This window comes from Dendrobates tinctorius, unplaced genomic scaffold (assembly GCF_039654945.1).
Source record: "Dendrobates tinctorius isolate UK_male_01 unplaced genomic scaffold, ASM3965494v1 ptg000151l, whole genome shotgun sequence".
NCBI lineage: Eukaryota > Metazoa > Chordata > Amphibia > Anura > Dendrobatidae > Dendrobates > Dendrobates tinctorius.
In genome coordinates, this window is record NW_027361818.1 from 31,397,378 (window position 1) to 31,423,068 (window position 25,691).

Consider the following 25,691-nt stretch of genomic DNA (forward strand, 5'->3'; position numbering starts at 1 on the left):
AGTCAGTATCACACAGGAGAGGATTAGATACATGGTTCAGCACACAGTATCACACGAGAGGATTAGATACATGGCTCAGCAGTCAGTATCACACAGGAGAGGATTAGATACACGGCTCAGCAGTCAGTATCACACAGGAGAGGATTAGGTACACGGCTCAGCAGTCAGTATCACACAGGAGAGGATTAGATACACGGCTCAGCAGTCAGTATCACACAGGATAGGATTAGATACACAGCTCAGCAGTCAGTATCACACAGGAGAGGATTAGATACATGGCTCAGCAATCAGTATCACACAGGATAGGATTAGATACACGGCTCAGCAGTGAGTATCACACAGGAGAGGAATAAACACACGGCTCAGCAGTCAGTATCACACAGGAGAGGATTAGACACACGGCTCAGCAGTCAGTATCACACAGGAGAGGATTAGATACACGGCTCAGCAGACAGTATCACACAGGAGAGGATTAGATACACGGCTCATCAGTCAGTATCACACAGGAGAGGATTAGATACACGGCTCAGCAGACAGTATCACACAGGAGAGGATTAGATACACGGCTCAGCAGTCAGTATCACACAGGAGAGGATTAGATACACGGCTCAGCAGTCAGTATCACACAGGAGAGGATTAGATACAAGGCTCAGAAGTCAGTATCACACAGGAGAGGATTAGATACACGGCTCAGCAGTCAGTATCACACAGGAGAGGATTAGATACACGGCTCAGCAGTCAGTATCACACAGGAGAGGATTAGATACACGGCTCAGCAGTCAGTATCACACAGGAGAGGATTAGATACACAGCTCAGCAGTCGGTATCACACAGGAGAGGATTAGATACAAGGCTCAGCAGTCAGTATCACACAGGATAGGATTAGATACATGGCTCAGCAGTCAGTATCACACAGGAAAGGATTAGATACACGGCTCAGCAGTCAGTATCACACAGGAGAGGATTAGATACAAGGCTCAGCAGTCAGTATCACAGAGGAGAGGATTAGATACACGGCTCAGCAGTCAGTATCACACAGGATAGGATTAGATACACGGCTCAGCAGTCAGTATCACACAGGAGAGGATTAGATAGACGGCTCAGCAGTCAGTATCACACAGGATAGGATTAGATCCATGGCTCAGCAGTCAGTATCACACAGGAGAGGATTAGATAGACGGCTCAGCAGTCAGTGTCACACAGGAGAGGATTAGATACACGGCTCAGCACACAGTATCACACAGGATAGGATTAGATACACGGCTCAGCACACAGTATCACACAGGATAGGATTAGATACACGGCTCAGCAGTCAGTATCACACAGGAGAGGATTAGATACACAGCTCAGCAGTCAGTATCACACAGGAGAGGATTAGATACACGGCTCAGCAGTCAGTATCACACAGGATAGGATTAGATACACGGCTCAGCAGTCAGTATCACACAGGAGAGGACTAGATACACAGCTCAGCAGTCAGTATCACACAGGAGAGGATTAGATACACGGCTCAGCAGTCAGTATCACACAGGAGAGGATTAGATACACAGCTCAGCAGTCAGTATCACACAGGAGAGGATTAGATACACGGCTCAGCAGTCAGTATCACACAGGATAGGATTAGATACACGGCTCAGCAGTCAGTATCACACAGGAGAGGACTAGATACACAGCTCAGCAGTCAGTATCACACAGGAGAGGATTAGATACACGGCTCAGCAGTCAGTATCACACAGGAGAGGATTAGATACACGGCTCAGCAGTCAGTATCACACAGGAGAGGATTAGATACAAGGCTCAGCAGTCAGTATCACACAGGAGGGGATAGATACACGGCTCAGCAGTCAGTATCACACAGGAGAGGGTTAGATACACGGCTCAGCAGACAGTATCACACAGGAGAGGACTAGACACACGGCTCAGCACACAGTATCACACAGGATAGGATTAGATACACGGCTCAGCAGTCAGTATCACACAGGAGAGGATTAAATACACAGCTCAGCAGTCAGTATCACACAGGAGAGGATTAGATACATGGTTCAGCACACAGTATCACACGAGAGGATTAGATACATGGCTCAGCAGTCAGTATCACACAGGAGAGGATTAGATACATGGCTCAGCAGTCAGTATCACACAGGAGAGGATTAGATACACGGCTCAGCAGACAGTATCACACAGGATAGGATTAGATACACGGCTCAGCAGTCAGTATCACACAGGAGAGGATTAGATAGACGGCTCAGCAGTCAGTATCACACAGGATAGGATTAGATCCATGGCTCAGCAGTCAGTATCACACAGTATAGGATTAGATACACAGCTCAGCAGTCAGTATCACACAGGAGAGGATTAGATACACGGCTCAGCAATCAGTATCACACAGGATAGGATTAGATACACGGCTCAGCAGTCAGTATCACACAGGAGAGGAATAAACACACGGCTCAGCAGTCAGTATCACACAGGAGAGGATTAGACACACGGCTCAGCAGTCAGTATCACACAGGAGAGGATTAGATACACGGCTCAGCAGACAGTATCACACAGGAGAGGATTAGATACACGGCTCAGCAGTCAGTATCACACAGGAGAGGATTAGATACACGGCTCAGCAGACAGTATCACACAGGAGAGGATTAGATACACGGCTCAGCAGTCAGTATCACACAGGAGAGGATTAGATACACGGCTCAGCAGTCAGTATCACACAGGAGAGGATTAGATACACGGCTCAGCAGTCAGTATCACACAGGAGAGGACTAGATACACGGCTCAGCAGTCAGTATCACACAGGATAGGATTAGATACACGGCTCAGCAGTCAGTATCACACAGGAGAGGATTAGATACACGGCTCAGCAGTCAGTATCACACAGGAGAGGATTAGATACACGGCTCAGCAGTCAGTATCACACAGGATAGGATTAGATACACGGCTCAGCAGTCAGTATCACACAGGAGAGGACTAGATAAACAGCTCAGCAGTCAGTATCACACAGGAGAGGATTAGATACACGGCTCAGCAGTCAGTATCACACAGGAGAGGATTAGATACACAGCTCAGCAGTCAGTATCACACAGGAGAGGATTAGATACACGGCTCAGCAGTCAGTATCACACAGGATAGGATTAGATACACGGCTCAGCAGTCAGTATCACACAGGAGAGGATTAGATACACGGCTCAGCAGTCAGTATCACACAGGAGAGGATTAGATACACGGCTCAGCAGTCAGTATCACACAGGAGAGGATTAGAAACACGGCTCAGCAGTCAGTATCACACAGGAGAGGATTAGATACACGGCACAGCAGTCAGTATCACACAGTATAGGATTAGATACACAGCTCAGCAGTCAGTATCACACAGGAGAGGATTAGATACACGGCTCAGCAATCAGTATCACACAGAATAGGATTAGATACACGGCTCAGCAGTCAGTATCACACAGGAGAGGATTAGATACACGGCTCAGCAGTCAGTATCACACAGGATAGGATTAGATAGACTGCTCAGCAGTCAGTATCACACAGGATAGGATTAGATACACGGCTCAGCAGTCAGTATCACACAGGAGAGGATTAGATACACGGCTCAGCAGTCAGTATCACACAGGAGAGGATTAGATACACGGCTCAGCAGTCAGTATCACACAGGAGAGGATTAGATACACGGCTCAGCAGTCAGTATCACACAGGATAGGATTAAATACACGGCTCAGCACACAGTATCACACAGGATAGGATTAGATACACGGCTCAGCAGTCAGTATCACACAGGAGAGGATTAGATACAAGGCTCAGCAGTCAGTATCACACAGGAGGGGATAGATACACGGCTCAGCAGTCAGTATCACACAGGAGAGGGTTAGATACACGGCTCAGCAGACAGTATCACACAGGAGAGGACTAGACACACGGCTCAGCACACAGTATCACACAGGATAGGATTAGATACACGGCTCAGCAGTCAGTATCAGACAGGAGAGGACTAGACACACGGCTCAGCAGTCAGTATCACACAGGAGAGGATTAAATACACAGCTCAGCAGTCAGTATCACACAGGAGAGGATTAGATACATAGTTCAGCACACAGTATCACACGAGAGGATTAGATACATGGCTCAGCAGTCAGTATCACACAGGAGAGGATTAGATACACGGCTCAGCAGTCAGTATCACACAGGAGAGGATTAGATACACGGCTCAGCAGTCAGTATCACACAGGAGAGGATTAGATACACGGCTCAGCAGTCAGTATCACACAGTATAGGATTAGATACACAGCTCAGCAGTCAGTATCACACAGGAGAGGATTAGATACACGGCTCAGCAATCAGTATCACACAGGATAGGATTAGATACACGGCTCAGCAGTCAGTATCACACAGGAGAGGATTAGATACACGGCTCAGCAGTCAGTATCACACAGGAGAGGATTAGATACACGGCTCAGCAGACAGTATCACACAGGAGAGGATTAGATACACGGCTCAGCAGTCAGTATCACACAGGAGAGGATTAGATACACGGCTCAGCAGTCAGTATCACACAGGAGAGGATTAGATACACGGCTCAGCAGTCAGTATCACACAGGATAGGATTAAATACACGGCTCAGCACACAGTATCACACAGGATAGGATTAGATACACGGCTCAGCAGTCAGTATCACACAGGAGAGGATTAGATACAAGGCTCAGCAGTCAGTATCACACAGGAGGGGATAGATACACGGCTCAGCAGTCAGTATCACACAGGAGAGGGTTAGATACACGGCTCAGCAGACAGTATCACACAGGAGAGGACTAGACACACGGCTCAGCACACAGTATCACACAGGATAGGATTAGATACACGGCTCAGCAGTCAGTATCAGACAGGAGAGGACTAGACACACGGCTCAGCAGTCAGTATCACACAGGAGAGGATTAAATACACAGCTCAGCAGTCAGTATCACACAGGAGAGGATTAGATACATAGTTCAGCACACAGTATCACACGAGAGGATTAGATACATGGCTCAGCAGTCAGTATCACACAGGAGAGGATTAGATACACGGCTCAGCAGTCAGTATCACACAGGAGAGGATTAGATACACGGCTCAGCAGTCAGTATCACACAGGAGAGGATTAGATACACGGCTCAGCAGTCAGTATCACACAGTATAGGATTAGATACACAGCTCAGCAGTCAGTATCACACAGGAGAGGATTAGATACACGGCTCAGCAATCAGTATCACACAGGATAGGATTAGATACACGGCTCAGCAGTCAGTATCACACAGGAGAGGATTAGATACACGGCTCAGCAGTCAGTATCACACAGGAGAGGATTAGATACACGGCTCAGCAGACAGTATCACACAGGAGAGGATTAGATACACGGCTCAGCAGTCAGTATCACACAGGAGAGGATTAGATACACGGCTCAGCAGTCAGTATCACACAGGAGATTAGATACACGGCTCAGCAGTCAGTATCACACAGGAGAGGATTAGATACACAGCTCAGCAGTCAGTATCACACAGGATAGGATTAGATACACGGCTCAGCAGTCAGTATCACACAGGAGAGGATTAGATACACGGCTCAGCAGTCAGTATCACACAGGAGAGGATTAGATACACAGCTCAGCAGTCAGTATCACACAGGAGAGGATTAGATACACGGCTCAGCAGTCAGTATCACACAGGAGAGGACTAGATACACGGCTCAGCAGTCAGTATCACACAGGATAGGATTAGATAGACTGCTCAGCAGTCAGTATCACACAGGATAGGATTAGATACACGGCTCAGCAGTCAGTATCACACAGGAGAGGATTAGATACACGGCTCAGCAGTCAGTATCACACAGGAGAGGATTAGATACACGGCTCAGCAGTCAGTATCACACAGGAGAGGATTAGATACACGGCTCAGCAGTCAGTATCACACAGGAGAGGATTAGACACACGGCTCAGCAGTCAGTATCACACAGGAGAGGATTAGATACACGGCTCAGCAGACAGTATCACACAGGAGAGGATTAGATACACGGCTCAGCAGTCAGTATCACACAGGAGAGGATTAGATACACGGCTCAGCAGACAGTATCACACAGGAGAGGATTAGATACACGGCTCAGCAGTCAGTATCACACAGGAGAGGATTAGATACACGGCTCAGCAGTCAGTATCACACAGGAGAGGATTAGATACACGGCTCAGCAGTCAGTATCACACAGGAGAGGACTAGATACACGGCTCAGCAGTCAGTATCACACAGGAGAGGATTAGATACACGGCTCAGCAGTCAGTATCACACAGGAGAGGATTAGATACACAGCTCAGCAGTCAGTATCACACAGGAGAGGATTAGATACACGGCTCAGCAGTCAGTATCACACAGGAGAGGACTAGATACACGGCTCAGCAGTCAGTATCACACAGGAGAGGACTAGACACACGGCTCAGCAGTCAGTATCACACAGGAGAGGATTAAATACACAGCTCAGCAGTCAGTATCACACAGGAGAGGATTAGATACATGGTTCAGCACACAGTATCACACGAGAGGATTAGATACATGGCTCAGCAGTCAGTATCACACAGGAGAGGATTAGATACATGGCTCAGCAGTCAGTATCACACAGGAGAGGATTAGATACACGGCTCAGCAGTCAGTATCACACAGGAGAGGATTAGATACATGGCTCAGCAGTCAGTATCACACAGTATAGGATTAGATACACAGCTCAGCAGTCAGTATCACACAGGAGAGGATTAGATACACAGCTCAGCAATCAGTATCACACAGGATAGGATTAGATACACGGCTCAGCAGTCAGTATCACACAGGAGAGGAATAAACACACGGCTCAGCAGTCAGTATCACACAGGAGAGGATTAGACACACGGCTCAGCAGTCAGTATCACACAGGAGAGGATTAGATACACGGCTCAGCAGACAGTATCACACAGGAGAGGATTAGATACACGGCTCAGCAGTCAGTATCACACAGGAGAGGATTAGATACACGGCTCAGCAGACAGTATCACACAGGAGAGGATTAGATACACGGCTCAGCAGTCAGTATCACACAGGAGAGGATTAGATACACGGCTCAGCAGTCAGTATCACACAGGAGAGGATTAGATACACGGCTCAGCAGACAGTATCACACAGGAGAGGATTAGATACACGGCTCAGCAGTCAGTATCACACAGGAGAGGATTAGATACACAGCTCAGCAGTCAGTATCACACAGGAGAGGATTAGATACACGGCTCAGCAGTCAGTATCACACAGGATAGGATTAGATACACGGCTCAGCAGTCAGTATCACACAGGAGAGGACTAGATAAACAGCTCAGCAGTCAGTATCACACAGGAGAGGATTAGATACACGGCTCAGCAGTCAGTATCACACAGGAGAGGATTAGATACACAGCTCAGCAGTCAGTATCACACAGGAGAGGATTAGATACACGGCTCAGCAGTCAGTATCACACAGGATAGGATTAGATCCATGGCTCAGCAGTCAGTATCACACAGGAGAGGATTAGATAGACGGCTCAGCAGTCAGTGTCACACAGGAGAGGATTAGATACACGGCTCAGCACACAGTATCACACAGGATAGGATTAGATACACGGCTCAGCACACAGTATCACACAGGATAGGATTAGATACACGGCTCAGCAGTCAGTATCACACAGGAGAGGATTAGATACACAGCTCAGCAGTCAGTATCACACAGGAGAGGATTAGATACACGGCTCAGCAGTCAGTATCACACAGGATAGGATTAGATACACGGCTCAGCAGTCAGTATCACACAGGAGAGGACTAGATACACAGCTCAGCAGTCAGTATCACACAGGAGAGGATTAGATACACGGCTCAGCAGTCAGTATCACACAGGAGAGGATTAGATACACAGCTCAGCAGTCAGTATCACACAGGAGAGGATTAGATACACGGCTCAGCAGTCAGTATCACACAGGATAGGATTAGATACACGGCTCAGCAGTCAGTATCACACAGGAGAGGACTAGATACACAGCTCAGCAGTCAGTATCACACAGGAGAGGATTAGATACACGGCTCAGCAGTCAGTATCACACAGGAGAGGATTAGATACACGGCTCAGCAGTCAGTATCACACAGGAGAGGATTAGATACAAGGCTCAGCAGTCAGTATCACACAGGAGGGGATAGATACACGGCTCAGCAGTCAGTATCACACAGGAGAGGGTTAGATACACGGCTCAGCAGACAGTATCACACAGGAGAGGACTAGACACACGGCTCAGCACACAGTATCACAGGATAGGATTAGATACACGGCTCAGCAGTCAGTATCACACAGGAGAGGATTAAATACACAGCTCAGCAGTCAGTATCACACAGGAGAGGATTAGATACATGGTTCAGCACACAGTATCACACGAGAGGATTAGATACATGGCTCAGCAGTCAGTATCACACAGGAGAGGATTAGATACATGGCTCAGCAGTCAGTATCACACAGGAGAGGATTAGATACACGGCTCAGCAGTCAGTATCACACAGGAGAGGATTAGATACACGGCTCAGCAGTCAGTATCACACAGTATAGGATTAGATACACAGCTCAGCAGTCAGTATCACACAGGAGAGGATTAGATACACGGCTCAGCAATCAGTATCACACAGGATAGGATTAGATACACGGCTCAGCAGTCAGTATCACACAGGAGAGGAATAAACACACGGCTCAGCAGTCAGTATCACACAGGAGAGGATTAGACACACGGCTCAGCAGTCAGTATCACACAGGAGAGGATTAGATACACGGCTCAGCAGACAGTATCACACAGGAGAGGATTAGATACACGGCTCAGCAGTCAGTATCACACAGGAGAGGATTAGATACACGGCTCAGCAGACAGTATCACACAGGAGAGGATTAGATACACGGCTCAGCAGTCAGTATCACACAGGAGAGGATTAGATACACGGCTCAGCAGTCAGTATCACACAGGAGAGGATTAGATACACGGCTCAGCAGTCAGTATCACACAGGAGAGGACTAGATACACGGCTCAGCAGTCAGTATCACACAGGAGAGGATTAGATACACGGCTCAGCAGTCAGTATCACACAGGAGAGGATTAGATACACAGCTCAGCAGTCAGTATCACACAGGAGAGGATTAGATACACGGCTCAGCAGTCAGTATCACACAGGAGAGGATTAGATACACAGCTCAGCAGTTGGTATCACACAGGAGAGGATTAGATACAAGGCTCAGCAGTCAGTATCACACAGGATAGGATTAGATACATGGCTCAGCAGTCAGTATCACACAGGAGAGGATTAGATACACGGCTCAGCAGTCAGTATCACACAGGAGAGGATTAGATACAAGGCTCAGCAGTCAGTATCACAGAGGAGAGGATTAGATACACGGCTCAGCAGTCAGTATCACACAGGATAGGATTAGATAGATGGCTCAGCAGTCAGTATCACATAGGATAGGATTAGATAGACGGCTCAGCAGTCAGTATCACACAGGAGAGGATTAGATAGACGGCTCAGCAGTCAGTATCACACAGGATAGGATTAGATACACGGCTCAGCACACAGTATCACACAGGATAGGATTAGATACACGGCTCAGCACACAGTATCACACAGGATAGGATTAGATCCATGGCTCAGCAGTCAGTATCACACAGGAGAGGATTAGATAGACGGCTCAGCAGTCAGTGTCACACAGGAGAGAATTAGATACACGGCTCAGCACACAGTATCACACAGGATAGGATTAGATGCACGGCTCAGCACACAGTATCACACAGGATAGGATTAGATACACGGCTCAGCAGTCAGAATCACACAGGAGAGGATTAGATACAGCTCAGCAGTCAGTATCACACAGGAGAGGATTAGATACATGGCTCAGCAGTCAGTATCATACAGGAAAGGATTAGATACAGGGCTCAGCAGTCAGTATCACACAGGATAGGATTAAATACACGGCTCAGCAGTCAGTATCACACAGGATAGGATTAGATAGACTGCTCAGCAGTCAGTATCACACAGTATAGGATTAGATACACGGCTCAGCAGTCAGTATCACACAGGAGAGGGTTAGATACACGGCTCAGCAGACAGTATCACACAGGAAAGGATAAGATACACGGCTCAGCAGTCAGTATCACACAGGAGAGGATTAGATACACGGCTCAGCAGCCAGTATCACACAAGATAGGATTAGATACACGGCTCAGCAGTCAGTATCACACAGGATAGGATTAGATACACGGCTCAGCAGTCAGTATCACACAGGATAAGATTAGATACACGGCTCAGCAGTCAGTATCACACAGGAGAGGATTAGATAAACGGCTCAGCAGTCAGTTTCACACAGGATAGGATTAGATACACGGCTCAGCAGACAGTATCACACAGGATAGGATTAGATACACGGCTCTGCACACAGTATCACACAGGATAGGATTAGATACACGGCTCAGCAGTCAGTATCACACAGGAGAGGATTAGATACACGGCTCAGCAGTCAGTATCACACAGGAGAGGATTAGATACACGGCTCAGCACACAGTATCACACAGGATAGGATTAGATACACGGCTCAGCAGTCAGTATCACACAGGAGAGGACTAGACACACGGCTCAGCAGTCAGTATCACACAGGAGTGGATTAGATACACGGCTCAGCAGTCAGTATCACACAGGAGAGGATTAGATACACGGCTCAGCAGTCAGTATCACACAGGAGAGGATTAGATACACGGCTCAGCAGTCAATATCACACAGGAGAGGATTAGATACACGGCTCAAAAGTCAGTATCACACAGGAGAGGATTAGATACACAGCTCAGCAGTCGGTATCACACAGGATAGGATTAGATACATGGTTCAGCAGTCAGTATCACACAGGAGAGGATTAGATACACGGCTCAGCAGTCAGTATCACACAGGAGAGGAATAAACACACGGCTCAGCAGTCAGTATCACACAGGAGAGGATTAGACACACGGCTCAGCAGTCAGTATCACACAGGAGAGGATTAGATACACGGCTCAGCAGACAGTATCACACAGGAGAGGATTAGATACACGGCTCAGCAGTCAGTATCACACAGGAGAGGATTAGATACACGGCTCAGCAGACAGTATCACACAGGAGAGGATTAGATACACGGCTCAGCAGTCAGTATCACACAGGAGAGGATTAGATACACGGCTCAGCAGTCAGTATCACACAGGAGAGGATTAGATACACGGCTCAGCAGTCAGTATCACACAGGAGAGCACTAGATACACGGCTCAGCAGTCAGTATCACACAGGAGAGGATTAGATACACGGCTCAGCAGTCAGTATCACACAGGAGAGGATTAGATACACAGCTCAGCAGTCAGTATCACACAGGAGAGGATTAGATACACGGCTCAGCAGTCAGTATCACACAGGAGAGGATTAGATACACAGCTCAGCAGTTGGTATCACACAGGAGAGGATTAGATACAAGGCTCAGCAGTCAGTATCACACAGGATAGGATTAGATACATGGCTCAGCAGTCAGTATCACACAGGAGAGGATTAGATACACGGCTCAGCAGTCAGTATCACACAGGAGAGGATTAGATACAAGGCTCAGCAGTCAGTATCACAGAGGAGAGGATTAGATACACGGCTCAGCAGTCAGTATCACACAGGATAGGATTAGATAGATGGCTCAGCAGTCAGTATCACATAGGATAGGATTAGATAGACGGCTCAGCAGTCAGTATCACACAGGAGAGGATTAGATAGACGGCTCAGCAGTCAGTATCACACAGGATAGGATTAGATACACGGCTCAGCACACAGTATCACACAGGATAGGATTAGATACACGGCTCAGCACACAGTATCACACAGGATAGGATTAGATCCATGGCTCAGCAGTCAGTATCACACAGGAGAGGATTAGATAGACGGCTCAGCAGTCAGTGTCACACAGGAGAGAATTAGATACACGGCTCAGCACACAGTATCACACAGGATAGGATTAGATGCACGGCTCAGCACACAGTATCACACAGGATAGGATTAGATACACGGCTCAGCAGTCAGAATCACACAGGAGAGGATTAGATACAGCTCAGCAGTCAGTATCACACAGGAGAGGATTAGATACATGGCTCAGCAGTCAGTATCATACAGGAAAGGATTAGATACAGGGCTCAGCAGTCAGTATCACACAGGATAGGATTAAATACACGGCTCAGCAGTCAGTATCACACAGGATAGGATTAGATAGACTGCTCAGCAGTCAGTATCACACAGTATAGGATTAGATACACGGCTCAGCAGTCAGTATCACACAGGAGAGGGTTAGATACACGGCTCAGCAGACAGTATCACACAGGAAAGGATAAGATACACGGCTCAGCAGTCAGTATCACACAGGAGAGGGTTAGATACACGGCTCAGCAGTCAGTATCACACAGGAGAGGATTAGATACACGGCTCAGCAGTCAGTATCACACAGGAGAGGGTTAGATACATGGCTCAGCAGTCAGTATCACACAGGATAGGATTAGATACACTGCTCAGCAGTCAGTATCACACAGGAGAGGATTAGATACACGACTCAGCAGTCAGTATTACACAGGACAGGATTAGATACACGGCTCAGCAGTCAGTATCACACAGGAGAGGATTAGATACACAGCTCAGCAGTCAGTATCACACAGGAGAGGATTAGATACACGGCTCAGCAGTCAGTATCACACAGGAAAGGATTAGATACACGGCTCAGCAGTCAGTATCACACAGGATAGGATTAGATAGATGGCTCAGCAGTCAGTATCACACAGGATAGGATTAGATAGACGGCTCAGCAGTCAGTATCACACAGGAGAGGATTAGATACACGGCTCAGCAGTCAGTATCACACAGGAGAGGGTTAGATACACGGCTCAGCAGACAGTATCACACAGGATAGGATTAGATACACGGCTCAGCAGTCAGTATCACACAGGAGAGGGTTAGATAAACGGCTCAGCAGACAGTGTCACACAGGATAGGATTAGATACACGGCTCAGCAGTCAGTATCACACAGGAGAGGATTAGATAGACGGCTCAGCAGTCAGTATCACACAGAATAGGATTAGATACACGGCTCAGCAGTCAGTATCACACAGGAGAGGGTTAGATACACGGCTCAGCAGTCAGTATCACACAGGATAGGGTTAGATACACGGCTCAGCAGTCAGTATCACACAGGAGAGGATTAGATACAAGGCTCAGCAGTCAGTATCACACAGGAGAGGATTAGATACACGGCTCAGCAGCCAGTATCACACAAGATAGGATTAGATACACGGCTCAGCAGTCAGTATCACACAGGATAGGATTAGATACACGGCTCAGCAGTCAGTATCACACAGGATAAGATTAGATACACGGCTCAGCAGTCAGTATCACACAGGAGAGGATTAGATAAACGGCTCAGCAGTCAGTTTCACACAGGATAGGATTAGATACACGGCTCAGCAGACAGTATCACACAGGATAGGATTAGATACACGGCTCTGCACACAGTATCACACAGGATAGGATTAGATACACGGCTCAGCAGTCAGTATCACACAGGAGAGGATTAGATACACGGCTCAGCAGTCAGTATCACACAGGAGAGGATTAGATACACGGCTCAGCACACAGTATCACACAGGATAGGATTAGATACACGGCTCAGCAGTCAGTATCACACAGGAGAGGACTAGACACACGGCTCAGCAGTCAGTATCACACAGGAGAGGATTAGATACACGGCTCAGCAGTCAGTATCACACAGGAGAGGATTAGATACACGGCTCAGCAGTCAGTATCACACAGGAGAGGATTAGATACACGGCTCAGCAGTCAATATCACACAGGAGAGGATTAGATACACGGCTCAAAAGTCAGTATCACACAGGAGAGGATTAGATACACAGCTCAGCAGTCGGTATCACACAGGATAGGATTAGATACATGGCTCAGCAGTCAGTATCACACAGGAGAGGATTAGATACACGGCTCAGCAGTCAGTATCACACAGGAGAGGATTAGATACAAGGCTCAGCAGTCAGTATCACACAGGATAGGATTAGATCCACGGCTCAGCAGTCAGTATCACACAGGAGAGGATTAGATAGACGGCTCAGCAGTCAGTGTCACACAGGAGAGGATTAGATACACGGCTCAGCACACAGTATCACACAGGATAGGATTAGATAGACGGCTCAGCAGTCAGTATCACACAGGATAGGATTAGATAGACGGCTCAGCAGTCAGTATCACACAGGATAGGATTAGATACACGGCTCAACAGTCAGTATCACACAGGATAGGATTAGATACACGGCTCAGCAGTCAGTATCACACAGGAGAGGATTAGATAGACGGCTCAGCAGTCAGTGTCACACAGGAGAGGATTAGATACACGGCTCAGCACACAGTATCACACAGGATAGGATTAGATAGACGGCTCAGCAGTCAGTATCACACAGGATAGGATTAGATAGACGGCTCAGCAGTCAGTGTCACACAGGAGAGGATTAGATACACGGCTCAGCACACAGTATCACACAGGATAGGATTAGATAGACGGCTCAGCAGACAGTTTCACACAGGAGAGGATTAGATACACGGCTCAGCAGACAGTATCACACAGGATAGTATTAGATACACGGCTCAGCAGACAGTATCACACAGGAGAGGATTAGATACACAGCTCAGCAGTCATTATCACACAGGAGAGGATTAGATACACGGCTCAGCAGAGTATCACACAGGAGAGGATTAGATACACGGCTCAGCACACAGTATCACACAGGATAGGATTAGATACACGGCTCAGCAGTCAGTATCACACAGGAGAGGATTAGATACACAGCTCAGCAGTCAGTATCACACAGGAGAGGATTAGATACACGGCTCAGCAGTCAGTATCACACAGGAGAGGATTAGATACACGGCTCAGCAGTCAGTATCACACAGGATAGGATTAGATACACGGCTCAGTAGTCAGTATCACACAGGATAGGATTAGATACACGGCTCAGCAGTCAGTTTCACAGGGGAGGATTAGATACATGGCTCAGCAGACAGTATCACACAGGAGAGGATTAGATACACGGCTCAGCAGAGTATCACACAGGAGAGGATTAGATACACGGCTCAGCACACAGTATCACACAGGATAGGATTAGATACACGGCTCAGTAGTCAGTATCACACAGGAGAGGATTAGATACACGGCTCAGCAGTCAGTTTCACACAGGAGAGGATTAGATACACGGCTCAGCAGTCAGTATCACACAGGAGAGGGTTAGATACACGGCTCAGCAGACAGTATCACACAGGATAGGATTAGATACACGGCTCAGCAGTCAGTATCACACAGGATAGGATTAGATACACGGCTCAGCAGTCAGTATCACACAGGAGAGGGTTAGATACACGGCTCAGCAGACAGTGTCACACAGGATTGGATTAGATACACGGCTCAGCAGTCAGTATCACACAGGAAAGGATTAGATACACGGCTCAGCAGTCAGTATCACACAGGAGAGGGTTACATACACGGCTCAGCAGTCAGTATCACACAGGATAGGGTTAGATACACGGCTCAGCAGTCAGTATCACACAGGAGAGGATTAGATACAAGGCTCAGCAGTCAGTATCACAAAGGAGAGGATTAGATACACGGCTCAGCAGCCAGTATCACACAGGAGAGGATTAGATAAATGGCTCAGCAGTCAGTATCACACAGGATAGGATTAGATACACGGCTCAGCAGTCAGTATCACACAGGATAGGGTTAGATACACGGCTCAGCAGTCAGTATCACACAGGAGAGGATTAGATACAAGGCTCAGCAGTCAGTATCACAAAGGAGAGGATTAGATACACGGCTCAGCAGCCAGTATCACACAGGAGAGGATTAGATAAATGGCTCAGCAGTCAGTATCACACAGGATAGGATTAGATACACGGCTCAGCAGCCAGTATCACATAGGAGAGGATTAGATACACGGCTCAGCAGCCAGTATCACACAGGATAGGATTAGATACACGGCTCAGCAGTCAGTATCACACAGGATAGGATTAGATACACAGCTCAGCAGACAGTATCACACAGGATAGGATTAGATACACGGCTCTGCACACAGTATCACACAGGATAGGATTAGATACACGGCTCAGCAGTCAGTATCACACAGGAGAGGATTAGATACACGGCTCAGCACACAGTATCACACAGGATAGGATTAGATACACGGCTCAGCAGTCAGTATCACACAGGAGAGGACTAGACACATGGCTCAGCAGTCAGTATCACACAGGAGAGGATTAAATACACAGCTCAGCAGTCAGTATCACACAGGAGAGGATTAGATACATGGCTCAGCACACAGTATCACACGAGAGGATTAGATACACGGCTCAGCAGTCAGTATCACACAGGAGAGGATTAGATACACGGCTCAGCAGTCAGTATCACACAGGAGAGGATTAGATACACGGCTCAGCAGTCAGTATCACACAGGAGAGGATTAGATACACGGCTCAGCAGTCAGTAACACACAGGATAGGATTAGATACACGGCTCAGCAGTCAGTGTCACACAGGAGAGGATTAGATACACGGCTCAGCAATCAGTATCACACAGGATTGTATTAGATACACGGCTCAGCAGTCAGTATCACACAGGAGAGGATTAGACACACGGCTCAGCAGTCAGTATCACACAGGAGAGGATTAGATACACGGCTCAGCAGTCAGTATCACACAGGAGAGGATTAGATACACGGCTCAGCAGTCAGTATCACACAGGAGAGGATTAGATACACGGCTCAGCAGTCAGTATCACACAGGAGAGGATTAGATACACGGCTCAGCAGTCAGTATCACACAGGAGAGGATTAGATACACAGCTCAGCAGTCGGTATCACACAGGAGAGGATTAGATACAAGGCTCAGCAGTCAGTATCACACAGGATAGGATTAGATATATGGCTCAGCAGTCAGTATCACACAGGAGAGGATTAGATACACGGCTCAGCAGTCAGTATCACACAGGAGAGGATTAGATACAAGGCTCAGCAGTCAGTATCACAGAGGAGAGGATTAGATACACGGCTCAGCAGTCAGTATCACACAGGATAGGATTAGATACACGGCTCAGCAGTCAGTATCACACAGGAGAGGATTAGATACACGGCTCAGCAGTCAGTATCACACAGGAGAGGATTAGATACACGGCTCAGCAGTCAGTATCACACAGGAGAGGATTAGATACACGGCTCAGCAGTCAGTATCACACAGGAGAGGATTAGATACACAGCTCAGCAGTCGGTATCACACAGGAGAGGATTAGATACAAGGCTCAGCAGTCAGTATCACACAGGATAGGATTAGATATATGGCTCAGCAGTCAGTAGCACACAGGAGAGGATTAGATACACGGCTCAGCAGTCAGTATCACACAGGAGAGGATTAGATACAAGGCTCAGCAGTCAGTATCACAGAGGAGAGGATTAGATACACGGCTCAGCAGTCAGTATCACACAGGATAGGATTAGATACACGGCTCAGCAGTCAGTATCACACAGGATAGGATTAGATACACGGCTCAGCAGTCAGTATCACACAGGAGAGGATTAGATAGATGGCTCAGCAGTCAGTATCACACAGGAGAGGATTAGATCCATGGCTCAGCAGTCAGTATCACACAGGAGAGGATTAGATACACGGCTCAGCAGTCAGTATCACACAGGAGAGGATTAGATACAAGGCTCAGCAGTCAGTATCACAGAGGAGAGGATTAGATACACGGCTCAGCAGTCAGTATCACACAGGATAGGATTAGATACACGGCTCAGTAGTCAGTATCACACAGGATAGGATTAGATACACGGCTCAGCAGCCAGTATCACACAGGAGAGGATTAGATAGACGGCTCAGCAGTCAGTGTCACACAGGAGAGGATTAGATACACGGCTCAGCACACAGTATCACACAGGATAGGATTAGATACACGGCTCAGCACACAGTATCACACAGGATAGGATTAGATACACGGCTCAGCAGTCAGTATCACACAGGAGAGGATTAGATACACAGCTCAGCAGTCATTATCACACAGGAGAGGATTAGATACACGGCTCAGCAGTCAGTATCACACAGGATAGGATTAGATACACGGCTCAGCAGTCAGTATCACACAGGAGAGGACTAGACACACGGCTCAGCAGTCAGTATCACACAGGAGAGGATTAGATACACGGCTCAGCAGTCAGTATCACACAGGAAAGGATTAGATACACGGCTCAGCAGTCAGTATCACACAGGAGAGGATTAGATACACGGCTCAGCAGTCAGTGTCACACAGGATAGGATTAGAAACACGGCTCAGCAGTCAGTATCACAAAGGATAGGATTAGATACACGGCTCAGCAGTCAGTATCACACAGGTTAGGATTAGATACACGGCTCAGCAGTCAGTATCACACAGGAAAGGATTAGATACACGGCTCAGCAGTCAGTATCACACAGGATAGGATTAGATAGATGGCTCAGCAGTCAGTATCACACAGGAGAGGATTAGATACACGGCTCAGCAGTCAGTATCACACAGGAGAGGATTAGATACACGGCTCAGCAGACAGTATCACACAGGATAGGATTAGATACACGGCTCAGCAGACAGTCTCACACAGGATAGGATTAGATACACGGCTCAGCAGTCAGTATCACACAGGAGAGGATTAGATAGACGGCTCAGCAGTCAGTATCACACAGAATAGGATTAGATACACGGCTCAGCAGTCAGTATCACACAGGAGAGGATTAGATACACGGCTCAGCAGTCAGTATCACACAGGAGAGGATTACATACACGGCTCAGCAGTCAGTATCACACAGGAGAGGATTAGATACACAGCTCAGCAGTCAGTATCACACAGGAGAGGATTAGATACACGGCTCAGCAGTCAGTATCACACAGGAGAGGATTAGATACACAGCTCAGCAGTCGGTATCACACAGGAGAGGATTAGATACAAGGCTCAGCAGTCAGTATCACACAGGAGAGGATTAGATACATGGCTCAGCAGTCAGTATCACACAGGAGAGGATTAGATACACGGCTCAGCAGTCAGTATCACAGAGGAGAGGATTAGATACACGGCTCAGCAGTCAGTATCACACAGGATAGGATTAGATCCACGGCTCAGCAGTCAGTAACACACAGGATAGGATTAGATCCATGGCTCAGCAGTCAGTATCACACAGGAGAGGATTAGATACACGGCTCAGCAGACAGTATCACACAGGAGAGGATTAGATACACGGCTCAGCAGTCAGTATCACACAGGATAGGATTAGATCCATGGCTCAGCAGTCAGTATCACACAGGAGAGGATTAGATAGACGGCTCAGCAGTCAGTGTCACACAGGAGAGGATTAGATACACGGCTCAGCACACAGTATCACACAGGATAGGATTAGATAGACGGCTCAGCAGACAGTTTCACACAGGAGAGGATTAGATAGACGGCTCAGCAGACAGTATCACACAGGATAGGATTAGATACACAGCTCAGCAGTCATTATCACACAGGAGAGGATTAGATACACGGCTCGGCAGAGTATCACACAGGAGAGGATTAGATACACGGCTCAGCACACAGTATCACACAGGATAGGATTAGATACACGGCTCAGCAGTCAGTATCACAAAGGAGAGGATTAGATACACAGCTCAGCAGTCAGTATCACACAGGAGAGGATTAGATACACGGCTCAGCAGTCAGTATCACACAGGATAGGATTAGATACACGGCTCAGCAGTCAGTATCACACAGGAGAGGACTAGACACACGGCTCAGCAGTCAGTATCACACAGGAGAGGACTAGACACACGGCTCAGCAGTCAGTATCACACAGGAGAGGATTAGATACACGGCTCAGCAGTCAGTATCACACAGGAGAGGATTAGATACTCGGCTCAGCAGTCAGTATCACACAGGAGAGGATTAGATACACGGCTCAGCAGTCAGTATCACACAGGAAAGGATTAGATACACGGCTCAGCAGTCAGTATCACACAGGATACGATTAGATACACGGCTCAGTAGTCAGTATCACACAGGAGAGGATTAGATACACGGCTCAGTAGTCAGTATCACACAGGAGAGGATTAGATACACGGCTCAGCAGTCAGTATCACACAGGATAGGATTAGATACACGGCTCAGCAGACAGTATCACACAGGATAGGATTAGATACACGGCTCAGCAGTCAGTATCACACAGGATAGGATTAGATACACGGCTCAGCAGTCAGTATCACACAGGATAGGATTAGATACACGGCTCAGCAGTCAGTATCACACAGGATAGGATTAGATACACGGCTCAGCAGACAGTATCACACAGGATAGGATTAGATCCACGGCTCAGCAGTCAGTTTCACACAGGATAGGATTAGATACACGGCTCAGCAGTCAGTATCACACAGGATAGGATTAGATAGACGGCTCAGCAGTCAGTGTCACACAGGAGAGGATTAGATACACGGCTCAGCACACAGTATCACACAGGATAGGATTAGATACACGGCTCAGTAGTCAGTATCACACAGGAGAGGATTAGATACACGGCTCAGCAGTCAGTATCACACAGGAGAGGATTAGATACACGGCTCAGCAGTCAGTATCATACAGGAGAGGATTAGATACACGGCTCAGCACACAGTATCGGATTAGATACACGGCTCAGTAGTCAGTATCACACAGGAGAGGATTAGATACACGGCTCAGCAGTCAGTTTCACACAGGAGAGGATTAGATACACGGCTCAGCAGACAGTATCACACAGGATAGGATTAGATACACGGCTCAGCAGACAGTATCACACAGGGGAGGATAAGATACACTGCTCATCAGTCAGTATCACACAGGAGAGGATTAGATACACGGCTCAGCAGAGAGTATCACACAGGAGAGGATTAGATACACGGCTCAGCAGTCAGTATCACACAGGAGAGGATTAGATACACGGCTCAGCAGTCAGTATCACACAGGAGAGGATTAGATACACGGCTCAGCAGTCAGTATCACACAGGATAGGATTAGATACACGGCTCAGCAGTCAGTATCACACAGGAGAGGACTAGACACACGGCTCAGCAGAGAGTATCACACAGGAGAGGATTAGATACACGGCTCAGCAGTCAGTATCACACAGGAGAGGATTAGATACACGGCTCAGCAGTCAGTATCACACAGGAGAGGATTAGATACACGGCTCAGCAGTCAGTATCACACAGGATAGGATTAGATACACGGCTCAGCAGTCAGTATGACACAGGAGAGGACTAGACACACGGCTCAGCAGAGAGTATCACACAGGAGAGGATTAGATACACGGCTCAGCAGTCAGTATCACACAGGAGAGGATTAGATACACGGCTCAGCAGTCAGTATGAAACAGGAGAGGATTAGATACACGGCTCAGCAGTCAGTATCACACAGGAGAGGATTAGATACACGGCTCAGCAGTCAGTATCACACAGGAAAGGATTAGATACACGGCTCAGCAGTCAGTATCACACAGGATAGGATTAGATACACGGCTCAGTAGTCAGTATCACACAGGAGAGGATTAGATACACAGATCAGCAGTCAGTATCACAGAGGATAGGATTAGATACACGGCTCAGCAGTCAGTATCACAGAGGATAGGATTAGATACACGGCTCAGCAGTCAGTATCACTCAGGATAGGATTAGATACACGGCTCAGCAGTCAGTATCACACAGGAGAGGATTAGATACACGGCTCAGCAGTCAGTATCACACAGGAGAGGATTAGATACACGGCTCAGCAGTCAGTATCACACAGGAGAGGATTAGATACACGGCTGAGCAGACAGTATCATACAGGAGAGGATTAGATACACAGCTCAGCAGTCAGTATCACACAGGAGAGGATTAGATGCACGGCTCAGCAGACGGTATCACACAGGATAGGATGAGATACACGGCTCAGCAGTCAGTATCACACAGGATAGGATTAGATACACGGCTCAGCAGTCAGTATCACACAGGAGAGGATTAGATACATGGCTCAGCAGTCAGTATCACACAGGAGAGGATTAGATACACGGCTCAGCAGTCAGTATCACACAGGAGAGGATTAGATACACGGCTCAGCAGTCAGAATCACACAGGAGAGGATTAGATACACAGCTCAGCAGTCGGTATCACACAGGAGAGGATTAGATACACGGCTCAGCAGACAGTATCACACAGGAGAGGATTAGATACACAGCTCAGCAGTCAGTATCACACAGGAGAGGATTAGATACACGGCTCAGCAGTCAGTATCACACAGGAGAGGGTTAGATACACGACTCAGCAGTCAGTATCACACAGGAGAGGATTAGATACACGGCTCAGCAGTCAGTATCACACAGGATAGGATTAGATACACGGCTCAGCAGTCAGTATCACACAGGAAAGGATTAGATACACGGCTCAGCAGTCAGTATCACACAGGAGAGGATTAGATACACGGCTCAGCAGTCAGTATCACACAGGATAGGATTAGATACACGGCTCAGCAGTCAGTATCACACAGGAAAGGATTAGATACACGGCTCAGCAGTCAGTATCACACAGGAGAGGATTAGATACACGGCTCAGCAGTCAGTATCACACAGGAGAGGATTAGATACACGGCTCAGCAGTCAGTATCACACAGGAAAGGATTAGATACACGGCTCAGCAGTCAGTATCACACAGGAGAGGATTAGATACACGGCTCAGCAGTCAGTATCACACAGGAGAGGATTAGATACACGGCTCAGCAGTCAGTATCACACAGGAGAGGATTAGATACACGGCTCAGCAGTCAGTATCACACAGGAGAGGATTAGATACACGGCTCAGCAGTCAGTATCACACAGGAGAGGATTAGATACACGGCTGAGCAGACAGTATCATACAGGAGAGGATTAGATACACAGCTCAGCAGTCAGTATCACACAGGAGAGGATTAGATGCACGGCTCAGCAGACGGTATCACACAGGATAGGATGAGATACACGGCTCAGCAGTCAGTATCACACAGGAGAGGATTAGATACACGGCTCAGCAGTCAGTATCACACAGGAGAGGATTAGATACATGGCTCAGCAGTCAGTATCACACAGGAGAGGATTAGATACACGGCTCAGCAGTCAGTATCACACAGGAGAGGATTAGATACACGGCTCAGCAGTCAGAATCACACAGGAGAGGATTAGATACACAGCTCAGCAGTCGGTATCACACAGGAGAGGATTAGATACACGGCTCAGCAGACAGTATCACACAGGAGAGGATTAGATACACGGCTCAGCAGTCAGTATCACACAGGAGAGGATTAGATACACGGCTCAGCAGTCAGTATCACACAGGAGAGGGTTAGATACACGACTCAGCAGTCAGTATCACACAGGAGAGGATTAGATACACGGCTCAGCAGTCAGTATCACACAGGATAGGATTAGATACACGGCTCAGCAGTCAGTATCACACAGGAAAGGATTAGATACACGGCTCAGCAGTCAGTATCACACAGGAGAGGATTAGATACACGGCTCAGCAGTCAGTATCACACAGGATAGGATTAGATACACGGCTCAGCAGTCAGTATCACACAGGAAAGGATTAGATACATGGCTCAGCAGTCAGTATCACACAGGAGAGGATTAGATACACGGCTCAGCAGTCAGTATCACACAGGAGAGGATTAGATACACGGCTCAGCAGTCAGTATCACACAGGAAAGGATTAGATACATGGCTCAGCAGTCAGTATCACACAGGAGAGGATTAGATACACGGCTCAGCAGTCAGTATCACACAGGAGAGGATTAGATACACGGCTCAGCAGTCGGTATCACACAGGAGAGGATTAGATACACGGCTCAGCAGTCAGTATCACACAGTAATGTCACTCCGGTCCAGCAGATGGCGCTGCCCGCCGCTCTCAGTCACACACCGTTCTCACATACACCAGTAGTCATGTGACAGGCTTTGCCCTCTCACCCCGGGCGCGGTACACGGAGGGGCTGTCGGTCCTCTCCCCCCTCCCCGCTGCCGGCCTCACCTGACAGTTTCTTCTCCAGCATGCCGGTTCTTTACTCCCCAGATTCCAGGTCCAAACTGAACTGCGCCTGCGTCAAGACTGAAGCCCAGGAGTTGCAGCAGAGCGTAATCAGAATGTAATGGTGGCAAAAGAGCATACTGCGCATGCGTCCCACAGAGACATAATTCACAAGCGCGGATTGTGCGCCGCTTCACCACTAGACGGCAACAGACACCGCACAGAACCTGCAGCTGAGCTCCATGGTCCTGCCAGACTTCGAGAGCCTGCGCCGGAGGCTGATGGAGACTGGACACTAGTGTGAAATGGTGGAGGCTGATGGAGACTAGAGGCAATTGGGGAATGGTGGAGGCCGCTGGGGACTGGAGGCTGATGGAGACTAGAGGCAATTGGGGAATGGTGGAGGCCGCTGGGGACTGGTGGAGGCCGCTGGGGACTGGAGGCTGATGGAGACTAGAGGCAATTGGGGAATGGTGGAGGCCGCTGGGGACTGGTGGAGGCCGCTGGGGACTGGAGGCAGATGGAGACTAGAGGCAATTGGGGAATGGTGGAGGCCGCTGGGGACTGGTAGAGACTTGGGGAGGCCGCTGGGGACTGGTGGAGGCCGCTGGGGACTGGTAGAGACTGGTGGAGGCCGCTGGGGACTGGTAGAGACTGGTGGAGGCCGCTGGGGACTGGTAGAGACTGGTGGAGGCCGCTGGGGACTGGTGGAGGCCGCTGGGGACTGGTGGAGGCCGCTGGGGACTGGTAGAGACTTGGGGAGGCTGGGGACTGGTGGAGGCCGCTGGGGACTGGTGGAGGCCGCTGGGGACTGGAGGCTGATGGAGACTAGAGGCAATTGGGGAATGATGGGGACTGGTGGAGGCCGCTGGGGACTGGTGGAGGCCGCTGGGGACTGGTAGAGACTTGGGGAGGCTGGGGACTGGTGGAGGCCGCTGGGGACTGGTGGAGGCCGCTGGGGAATGGTGGAGGCTGCTGGGGACTGGTAGAGACTTGGGGAGGCTGGGTACTGGTGGAGGCCGCTGGGTACTGGTGGAGGCCGCTGGGGACTGGTGGAGGCCGCTGGGGACTGGTGGAGGCCGCTGGGGACTGGTGGAGGCCGCTGGGGACTGGTGGAGACTTGGGGAGGCTGGGGACTGGTGGAGGCCGCTGGGGACTGGTGGAGGCCGCTGGGGACTGGTGGAGGCCGCTGGGGACTGGTGGAGGCCGCTGGGGACTGGTGGAGGCCGCTGGGGACTGGTGGAGGCCGCTGGGGACTGGTAGAGACTTGGGGACTGGTGGAGGCTGCTGGGGACTGGTGGAGGCTGCTGGGGACTGGTGGAGGCTGCTGGGGACTGGTGGAGACTGGTGGAGGCCGCTGGGGACTGGTGGAGGCTGCTGGGGACTGGTAGAGACTGGTGGAGGCCGCTGGGGACTGGTGGAGGCCGCTGGGGACTGGTGGAGGCCGCTGGGGAATGGTGGAGGCCGCTGGGGAATGGTGGAGACTTGGGGAGGC

At 48.8% G+C, this 25,691-nt stretch overlaps 1 protein-coding gene across 2 annotated transcripts in view; it reads right to left on the bottom strand.

Annotated features, from left to right (window-relative positions):
* ZNHIT1 (zinc finger HIT-type containing 1) overlaps positions 1-24,348 on the bottom strand; it is a 44,146-nt gene extending 19,798 nt beyond the window's left edge. Inside the window, exon 1 of one of the 2 annotated variants that reach the window (XM_073547168.1) lies at positions 24,200-24,348. In XM_073547168.1, coding sequence (XP_073403269.1) covers positions 24,200-24,221 — 22 coding nt within the window. In that variant the 5' untranslated portion in view covers positions 24,222-24,348. Of the gene's footprint in view, positions 1-24,091; positions 24,132-24,199 lie in introns of those variants that run through there. The other variant, XM_073547167.1, reaches the window with a different exon arrangement.
* Between the last annotated feature and the right edge of the window lie 1,343 nt (positions 24,349-25,691).